Here is a 10,684-nt window from a genome sequence, read left to right on the forward strand (position 1 = left end):
CCACCACTCAACACGCAAAATATCTACGCGTATTATGTATTAATTAAACCATCGAATAACATGTATGTAAACCGATTCAACGCATCCCTGTGATTAACGTTATTAAAGTCAACCATCCCATCGTTAATGAAGGGGGTAGTTTCTAAAAAAACTGTGGTGATGCGTCGGTGGGGAAGTAGTATCATACAAAATTTGTTTTGGTTTTATCAACGCTCTGACGAAGGGCTAACGCTCGAAACGTCAGCTTTTAAAATCTCTGTACGGTGGCCAATTCACATTATCAACTCCGTTGATAAAACCAAAATTTTTGCATCCGATCGTTAATGTTGTGGATGATTGCATTTAGATAAACCACAGAATTTTCGGTAGAAATGGTATCTGATAGAACTAGTTGTGTGCTATTTTCACTCACCTTTAAACGTACGCACGAAATAACTTTTGTTAAATGTTTCAGCCTCTTTTCCCACGAATGAAGCAATAAAACATTTATATCAGGGTATAAGCATAAGTATTGATGACAACATTCCACACAATCACCAGTCAAGTTAACTTGGAAACCTTATAAAGCTGGGAGCTTAAATGTAGAATAAAACATGCTACGAAATTGCACATGTCTATCAAAGGCTGCAAACTTATGAGAGAATCACCTATGGTCTTGAAAAAACATATATAAAATCATGTCAATTACATACTCAGTAGAGGTCTTCTGGCTTATTACGCAATTGACGATTTTAGAGAGTGGCTTACGATATTGCATGAGATTAAAAAGGAAGTTAGTACTTTTTGTGTCATTTCACAAAATAATGTAATTCGTATGCTCAGTTGAGGTCGTGTGGTTTGTAGGTCAAGACTGACGAATTCTATTGCCAAATGGCTCACGATATTGCGCGAGATGAAAATGCATAAAACTAAAACAAAGAATCTGTTTGCTAAGTGATCTTATTTTGCATTTGTTTATTTTTCTTCTCCATTTTCCCCTCTGTTTTTATTTTTTACCATAGCGTTAGCCTCTCATAGTTGAGAGGTAAAAATAAAATATATAAGGCTTTGTGATGTTAAATTTCTTATTCCTGATGATTATACATCAGCATCTAAATTGGAGAAAGCCGATTGCATTTTGAGTCGGCGCTTAATTAAATGCAGATGAACTCTACACAGCCAATAAAAAATATACCAAAAAATATATATAACTTCTAGAGTCGAAGAGAGTAAGAAACACAGGCTCATCATAATAAATGAGCACTTACCCAGTTACCACAGCATCATACAAAATACTAACAAAGTGTTTTTGCCGATCATTTCTAATTGTTCCTTCAATTTCTGTTGCGCTTTGCAGCGTTTTGAGCAGTTTGGAGTAAAGACCTCATAAACTCACTCATTCCATCAAAATCGCACTGAGTTGGGAAAGTAGCGTGATTTGGCTTCGTGTGGTTTCAGCTTCTTTGATCATCTCCGGTGAAGAGGAAGCTATAAGGTTTGAAACTATTTCTATTTCTAGGCTAATTTAACGGGAAAAAATATTAACTTGAAATCAATGAGTTCTTTTATTGTATTTTTTAGAACAGTTTGTATGTTATAGAAATGTAGTTAAGTATCGCGATCCTCTCAGATCTCGTTTTGCTTCCAAGAGAAACGGCAAAATAACGCAGCCTATGATTGGGTAAGTGAAAATTGGAAATTGACATCGCTTGAACGAAATGGTTGCTGACGTAAGCTCTGGAATCAACATAATTTCAGTTCACCTTCGATTACAAGATTTCGATATTTTGACATCAAAACTTATCTTGTCCACTTGGCATGACTGGAGATCTTTAGAACAAATGATGCTTAATTTCCACAATGTTTTAACCTGTCGATTCGAGTTCCAAATTTGTGCATGGGGTGATGAAGAGGAGTACCCCTTTCTTTCAATTTCGTATTAAATGTTGATCATCCTAAGGGTTTTAATAAAGACCACGAACTGAAGCTCTCAAATAGCAGTGAGGAGTTCAAAGCGCCGAGATCCAATTGTGAATGAGCTCGAGAAGGCAAGGGTAAAGTTTCCTTCAGTAACAATGTAGTTGAATTTTCGGTCATCCAGGAGAACACAACGTCTTCCAGGAATTTGGATAGGGCAAAGTTTCCCGAGTGTGCATATAGTCATACGTCATTCTCGTATTGTGACTGTTTGGCGTTATTTTAGAATCTTTCCATAACCCTGGAACTCGACCTGACGAAAGGGATAAGTTAAAGATAGTAGTAATGGGTTTGAGTATTATTCGAACTCAGGTTTCAAGGTGCACTGACATTTTTGGACACTTTAGTCTTGATATTTTGAAAAAGTAGTGAAGGCTTTCTTCGAGAGGAATTCTTCGTCTTGTGTGGCCTTGCAACAAATTCCGGTCCTGCTAAGTTTGCCTGCCGTTTTTCTTTCCAGAAAACGATTGGAGCAAATCCAGGACGTGTTTGTTTAGTTTTGGTCAAAGGATCCAGGACGTGTTAAATAATGAAACGATGTACTGCATGCACAGATCTGAGAACTGCTGGGATAGGAGAATCGAGACAACTCAGGGAGTGTTTACATGAGAAAACTCGCACCGGCGCGAGTTTCACACCGGGGTGACTTCTTGATACCCGTTTACATGATGACGAGGTGAATTCGCATCGTGTTTACCTGAAGGGACACAACATATCGATAAAATACAAGCATGAATCCAAATTGCAAATATGGCGTTTATCAGGAGAAGTACGCATTTGCTACCCGTTCCACCCCACCGGAAGCCGATTTCACACCAGAACGAGTGGTTGTTACCCGTTTACATGATACCGTTGCGAGATTCCTCGCCGGAACGAAATTTTCGTTCCGGTGCAGCAACCGGGGTGAATTCGCGCCGGTGTGAGTCGCCCCAGCATGACTTTTTTCGGTGATATCATGTAAACAAATACAGAGCGAAGAGAGGGAACCAGAGCGAAAGTCGCCCCCGTATCAGTAAACTTCCCATCAGAAGGTGGAACGAACCAAAAATGTCCAGATATTACTGTAGTGGATAGAGTGGCTCAAAAGTGGACGTATGTCGATTTCTCGGTTCCTTGGAATGGAAACGTGGTGATTAAAGAGGATGAAAAAATCACCAAGTACTCTCGTCTGGCAAAGGCCAGGAAATCAGATGCATCAGTTGTCAACGAAAATTGTGCCGTTGGCGGTTGATTGTTTGGGTGTGGTTTCTTGTCGTTGTGAGGGTTTTTTAAAAAATATTGTGATTCCAGATGGGTAAGGGGAAATGCAGGCCTCCACAGTCATTGGAACCACGTTAAAATTGATATTCAAGCATGTTTTCAATACCACAGAAAGACAAAACAGTTGCAAAGTTGCAGCCCCCCATACGTTTAGCTTGTAAAAATGTAAAGCGTTTGATGTCACCCAAAAAGTTGCGGAACTCTTGAAAAATTTCGTTCAGGATGAGGAAATATATTGTCCAGTCATTTTACTAGAAAAACCCGTCAACAGAAGATATTTTAGCGGTTTTAGACGCATAAATATGTCGTTTGTAATATGTCAAAAGTCCTAAGAAACCCCATCACTGGAACTTGCTGAAAAACGCGGTTTTTTTGACAAGCTACAAAGCTAATTTTTCGGCAGTATGGAAACAAGACTGACAAAAATATTTCTTTAATGAGCGCAAATTACATGTCAACACTTGAATAAAATTCAAATTCGTATTTAAAAACATTTCTGATTAAGAAAAAAAGGATTTGGTGGCGAAATAAAGGTGTTATTCCGCTAAGAAGGGAAGAAAAACCTTGAGCCACGAACGCAAAGAAAAACGCTTAGGGCACGTTTCGGTTTGTGGAAGTTTTTCATCATTGCAAATATATAAATTTCTAATTTTTTTTGAATTTGTTACTTGTACATGGTGTAAATTAATTATGCCAAATCGATTACGCTAAATATTGCTTGGGGGAAAAAACACGGGCTTCTGTAGTTCGCCAACACAGGACTTGCAAGAAACTGGCGCCTTTTGGTGATCTCGTGTTAATTTTACAGCGAAGGATTTTCGCTTGCTTTCTGTTGGTCGAATCATGAATGTAGTACAACCCTATATGAATGGAAACAACCTGAATCGAAACGACCGGGCTCCCTTCACAGGGCTGACCAAAGTTCAATATTCCGAAAGAACGGATACAATTTATTGTGAAATATCGGTTTAGTATTCCTGCTATAGCTGATGTTCTGCAGGGTGTAAGTCTTCGGACAGTTGAAAGGTGTTCAAACAAATTCAGTCTGAGCTCGAGATCAGTCTACAGCACAATAAGCGATGAAAACCTGGACACCGTCATCAACAGTATTAATATTTGCAGTGGCCGTTTGTGTACCAGAGACGCCGCATAAGCCGTCCAGACGAACTATGCTTCTCTCGTGTTATGGTGTAAGGATAGGCCGCAAATTGTCATGTTGTGTTGGGAGTGACTAGGAAGATTAAAATGTCGCACAACTGCTTTTGATGCATCTGTGTCGTTATCCTGTACATCTCGTAGGTGTTCGCGAAAGCGGACCGCCAACTTTCTCCCTGTTTCGCCCACGTAGATCTTTTTACATAGTGTGCAATTTATGCAATACATGACATTTGTTTCTTGGATTGGAAATGAAGACCTCCTTTTTGAGAGAGACTTTCATGCTTTCTAAAAAAGTTACAGTCGCGTCAGCTTTTCCTCCCGTTTTCCTTTGTTGCGTCATGTTTTTTGTAGACGTCTCGTCATATCCATGCGTCTCTAGTAGAAGGACGGGCAAAGGGCGCATTATCCGACTAGACGAACTATCTATATAACTATATTATAACTAAAATTCACCTGGGAATTTCCGAAAATTCACTTGCTTTCCTCGACATTAAACTTTCAGTCGGGCAATGGTAACTACTTGCTGCATTCGTCCTATCATCAACAATACGTAAAAGATGCCACCCCATTCTCTAAATTTCTTAGACTTAGACGCCTCTGTAGTGACGAGGCCGACTTTAACAGCAAGTGGTCAGTGATTTTAACGGATCGATTCGGTCCTGAGATCTTAACCATGTTAGAAATAAAACGACAAGTTTTGCATCGTGTGCGTGTACATTTGAAAGTTCCCGGTTGCTTTTCAGACTTAAATGCACTCCTAACAGGAACGTTACCTATGTTTTTGTTGCGTTTGAATGAAATAAGTGTCGAGTTTTTGATAATGACATCTTTGACTGCAAGGTTTTGTGGGTGGTAGATGAGAGTGAATGGAATTCTGTTGGTTTCTTTGTTCTGTGACGTTTGTAGTGCGGCTTCTCGATCGATTTCTTGTGCACGATGTTTGCCTTTGGTGACAGCGGAGTCAGGGTAGCCACGTTTTTTTAAAAAATGGCACATTTCCTTACACTTGCTGTTAAAGTCGGACTCGTCACTACAGAGGCGCCTAAAAGCAACCGGGAACTTTCAAATGTACACGCACACGATGCAAAACTTGTCGTTTTATTTCTAACATGGTTAAGATCTCAGGACCGAATCGATCCGTTAAAATCACTGACCACTTGCTGTTAAAGTCGGCCTCGTCACTACAGAGGCGCCTAAGTCTAAGAAATTTAGAGAATGGGGTGGCATTTTTTACGTATTGTGGATGAGAGGACGAATGCAGCAAGTAGTTACCGTTGCCCGACTGAAAGTTTAATGTCGAGGAAAGCAAGTGAATTTTCGGAAATTCCTAGGTGTATTTTAGTTATAATATAGTTATATAGATAGTTCGTCTAGTCGGATAATGCGCCCTTTGCCCGTCCTTCTACTAGAGACGCATGGATATGACGAGACGTCTACAAAAAACATGACGCAACAAAGGAAAACGGGAGGAAAAGCTGACGCGACTGTAACTTTTTTAGAAAGCATGAAAGTCACTCTCAAAAAGGAGGTCTTCATTTCCAATCCAAGAAACAAGCAACGGTTCATAAATATGAAGAGCTCGTGTCTCCAGGAGAACAACTGTCAAAAATATCAAGCGAAAGGTGACGCTGATGTACTTATTGTGAAGACAGCCGTGGAATCTGCTCAGGAAAAGAACACTGTAGTTGTCGGCGAAGACACGGACTTACTTGTCCTGTTGTGCTTCTACCTCCGTTTGGATAGCTGGGACGGAGCCAAAGCAGAGCTCCAAAAGACATGTACGGAATATGAAGACCGTTAGGAAGCAGTTAGAAATTGATTTTTGTCACAACGTGCTATTCATTCACTCGGTTTTGGGGCGTGACAACACTTCTTACTTCTATGGAATTGGCAAGGCCGCAGCTTCAGAGAAATATACTAATTCTTCCATCTAAGAGAGCAAGCGAAAGTCTTTGACTTGCATTCTTCATTGGACGATGTATTGCCAGCAGGAGAGAATGCATTAGTTTCTCTCTACGGTGGAAAGCATGGTTACACCCTTGATAGGTTACAGTACAAAAGATACTGCGAAAAACTTGCCACAAAGAGCTCACAGATGTACCTTCAAAATTTGCCACCGACGTCGGCAGAGGCGCGTTATCACAGCTTAAGAGTGTACCTGCAAGTGAAACAGTGGTAACGGGAAAGGTATGTCAATTGAAGATTGGAGAATGAGACTTACCGGATGCACCTGCCGCAAGAATGTTCCCCTGCATGTGGTCAGTGCAGGGGTACGGCATTTACAAATTGTTCGGACCAATACGATAATGACGATGAAATTAAAGAAGATTAGATAGGTACATTGAAACAGTGAAACTTTGAGAAAAATGTCAGACTTTAGTAACCAAAATATCAATTTCTCGTTTATAACGTTTGTGAACCAGATGTTACGTACAACGGATATTTCAGATTACTGTCATATTTAAAAATTATTTTGTGTGGACCCTCCTAAGGCGAGGCATAACAACTAGAATGCGAATACCGAATACCGTATCTGCAAAAAGGTCCATTGAGAAAACCATTCTGTATCTCACTAGTACTTTCGTAATCACTACAGAGGCGCCTAAGTCTAAGAAATTTAGAGAATGGGGTGGCATGTTTTACGTATTGTGGATGAGAGGACGAATGCAGCAAGTAGTTACCGTTGCCCGACTGAAAGTTTAATGTCGAGGAAAGCAAGTGAATTTTCGGAAATTCCTAGGTGTATTTTAGTTATAATATAGTTATATAGATAGTTCGTCTAGTCGGATAATGCGCCCTTTGCCCGTCCTTCTACTAGAGACGCATGGATATGACGAGACGTCTACAAAAAACATGGCGCAACAAAGGAAAACGGGAGGAAAAGCAGACGCGACTGTAACTTTTTTAGAAAGCATGAAAGTCACTCTCAAAAAGGAGGTCTTCATTTCCAATCCAAGAAACAAGGAACGGTTCATAAATATGAAGAGCTCGTGTCTCCAGCAGAACAACTGTCAAAAATATCAAGCGAAAGGTGACGCCGATGTACTTATTGTGAAGACAGCCGTGGAATCTGCTCAGGAAAAGAACACTCTACTTGTCGGCGAAGACACGGACTTACTTGTCCTGTTGTGCTTCTACCTCTGTTTGGAGAAGAGAAATATACTAATTCTTCCACTTAAGAAAGCAAGCGAAAGTCTTTGACTTGCACTCTTCATTGGACGATGTATTGCCAGCAGGCGAGAATGCATTAGTTTCTCTCTACGGTGGAAAGCATGGACACACCCTTGATAGGTCACAGTACCAAAGATACTGCGAAAAACTTGCCACAAAGAGCTCACAGATGTACCTTCAAAATTTGCCACCGACGTCGGCAGAGGCGCGTTACCACAGCTTAAGAGTGTACATGCAAGTGAAACAGTGGTAACGGGAAAGGCATGTCAATTGAAGATTGGAGAATAAGACTTACCGGATGCACCTGCAGCAAGAATGTTCCCCCGCATGTGGTCAGTGCAGGGGTACGGCATTTACAAATCGTTCGGACCAATATGATAATGACGATGAAGTTGAAGAAGATTAGATAGGTACATTGAAACAGTGAAACTTTGAGAAAAATGTCAGACTTTAGTAACCAAAATATCAATTTCTCGTTTATAACGTTTGTGAACCAGATGTTACGCACAACGGATATTTCAGATTACTGTCATTATTTTGTGTGGGCCCTCCTAAGGCGAGGCATAACAACTAGAATGCGAATACGATATACTGTTGTCGCGAGCGATTTTTATCTTGATTTGCATGAGATAAATGTTTGTACACAAGTTAACGTTTTCAGTAGAGTCAATCGATTTTTGACCATTTTAGTGTACTTCTGACGATAGACAAGAATAATAAAACTACTCGTGATCAGCCTCGTTTTCAAATCTCAGCGGAGCGTGTTTTTTCCTATGGCATTTTGGCGGTGTTCCCGTGCTTGCATCTTCTGGGACTTTTAGTATGTTGTTTTTGGGATTAATTCTAAATATAATTGACGAGGAGAAAGTTTCTGTTGCAATTAGTTGCAGGTCATTCCTCAGAATGACTGGACTAATAAGAGAGCTAATTATTAATTATTACAATCCAATTATTGCATTTGACACACACGTAACTCAAACCGCGCATCAAGTGTCAAGTTGTCACAGGGGGAGAGAGAGGAAGGGGGGGGGGGGGAATCAGAGAAGAAAAATCGATGGGAGGAAACTGCCTTTTTTATCTCAGTTGTTTCTCCCTTTCGTCCCCATGACAACTCTGGCTGCACCGGGTTTTCATGAAGGTACAAAGTCCAACACGAGAGACGAGGGCCTGGACTTGCCACGTGCATACGCCAGAAAATTATTTACGCGGTGTATTTAACAATTATTCCATGAGCGCCCGTTGGATATCAGATGGTAAATAGACAACGAGGCGCGTAGCACCGAGTTGGCTATAACCAGTCTCATATCCAACAATTGTTTTATTAAATTCCTTAAACTCCAAAAATTTGTAAGTACGAAATACGAGCGAAAAAAGCGAGAAAATCCGAGAGAAATGAAGATGTGATGTTGTGTAATACCTTGTGGTCGGACAGACGCAAGTTCATCACAAAAACATTTCTTGCTTTTTCGAATACTTCTAAACATCGGAATTGATCCAAACTTTACACCAAAATTTGTTATAATATTCCTCGTTGATGAAGATGTTAAGATTGCGTCGAAATATTTGTGTTATATAATACTGTTGCTCTGAGCCCGTAATTACTTTTTCTTTTAATTTTTCCTAAGCATTCTGTAACCGAAATCCTTAACTTTTATTTGCCTTTCGATCCAACGGTCCAGATATTACGCCACGGACCTAAGGATACGAGTCGCTCCTACATAATTAAACTAGAAAACTGAGTATTTAACTGTTTCAGTCCTTTTTAGAATTCATAAAGTTTCATATATTTGAATTGCGGAAAAGAATGAAATGAAAGTTGCTATATTGATATATTAAAAAAAGAGCGAAATTATGCCAGACAGTGCGGGTGTGAAGAAGTGGCTGGCGTTCATTTAAGTATTAAAGACCGCAAGACACAACATATTTCCATTGTTGCTTACCTCCCAATGTGTGGGATTTAATAGACCTTTTAGCAGATACGACGGCAATTATGATTTCTATTGTTTCAAATAGCTATTATGGGATGCCCGGGGGGCAAATACATATTAATTTGCCCCCAGAGCATCCCATTATGTCTTTCAAAACAATAGAAATCAAAATGGCCGCCGTATCTGCAAAAAGGTCCATTGAGAAAACCATTCTGTATCTCACTAGTACTTTCGCAATCTCACAACTCACTAAATGACGCTCGCGGATATTTTTGTTATTTTGTTTTTTTAACACTACAAATACTGAAGAAACTATACCAGAGAGGGCAACGGAGATGGGATAAGCCCGGGTCGACCAGGGCGTAAGTTTGAGCCGGAGAAATATCACAAGCAAAGAGAAAAAAAATCACTACTCGAAATTACGAAAACAAATGACTTACAATGAATAGTGCATGTCCCTTCTCAAATAGTGTTTCCAATATCCCAAAAGCTGGCTAAAACGTTATTCATCACTTTTGTCGAGGCTTGTGTAGGCATAAAATGGGAGTAGAAGGTCGCAAGAGAAGGCACAAATAGGATGCAAAATCCTGATGTTATATCGAACGGGAGAGAGATTATTGAAGGACTATTCTCAAAGCAGATCTCCTTATGTGTTGTTTACTAACGTGTGACAAGATGACATACCTCTTTGATAGCACTTTTCATTCAGAGTGATTCATGTGGCAAAAGCTGGGATACTAGTTATTTAAGGTGATAGACTTTAAAGTTGATTCCCTTGATCTCCTGCACGGAACTAAAGTCATAATCCACAGCCTCAACTTGAAAACTAAAAGGCAACAAGAAGACATGTATTCGGATTACTTCTCGATAAATTCATCGATCCAAACAGTTCATTATTGAGGCTTGTCACTAGCCTCTGCAGAAGACCTTATCACTGAGTTCATTTGGGTTTACTTCGGTGTAAAAACTTGTGAAACTTTTTCTTTGTTTTGTTAGCTCGTGGTAGGGTTAGGTTATTGCTTGATGTTTTTTTGCTCTTTTGTTTTCCTTTGTGTTACGTCATCTGTGAGTTTCACAGGTTTCTATACCGAGGATGAGCTATTCAAATCCAACAGCCCATATAATGACCCCAGCACGATGTCTTTAAGATTTCACAAAACCCAAAACGACCTATTGTCACTTTTTAATGCCCGAGAAGATTTTATTTATGA

The 10,684-nt window shown here is 39.9% G+C and overlaps 1 protein-coding gene across 3 annotated transcripts in view; it reads right to left on the bottom strand.

Moving 5' to 3' along the window:
* LOC138058023 (neuromedin-U receptor 2-like) overlaps positions 1 to 10,385 on the bottom strand; it is a 20,868-nt gene extending 10,483 nt beyond the window's left edge. Inside the window, exon 1 of one of the 3 annotated variants that reach the window (XM_068903925.1) lies at positions 10,158 to 10,385. In XM_068903925.1, the coding sequence (XP_068760026.1) occupies positions 10,158 to 10,178 (21 nt within the window). In that variant the 5' untranslated portion in view covers positions 10,179 to 10,385. Of the gene's footprint in view, positions 1 to 412; positions 538 to 10,157 lie in introns of those variants that run through there. The other 2 variants (XM_068903927.1, XM_068903926.1) reach the window with 2 other exon arrangements.
* Positions 10,386 to 10,684: the final 299 nt, after the last annotated feature.

This window comes from Montipora capricornis, chromosome 7 (assembly GCF_036669925.1).
Source record: "Montipora capricornis isolate CH-2021 chromosome 7, ASM3666992v2, whole genome shotgun sequence".
NCBI classification, from domain to species: Eukaryota; Metazoa; Cnidaria; class Anthozoa; order Scleractinia; family Acroporidae; genus Montipora; species Montipora capricornis.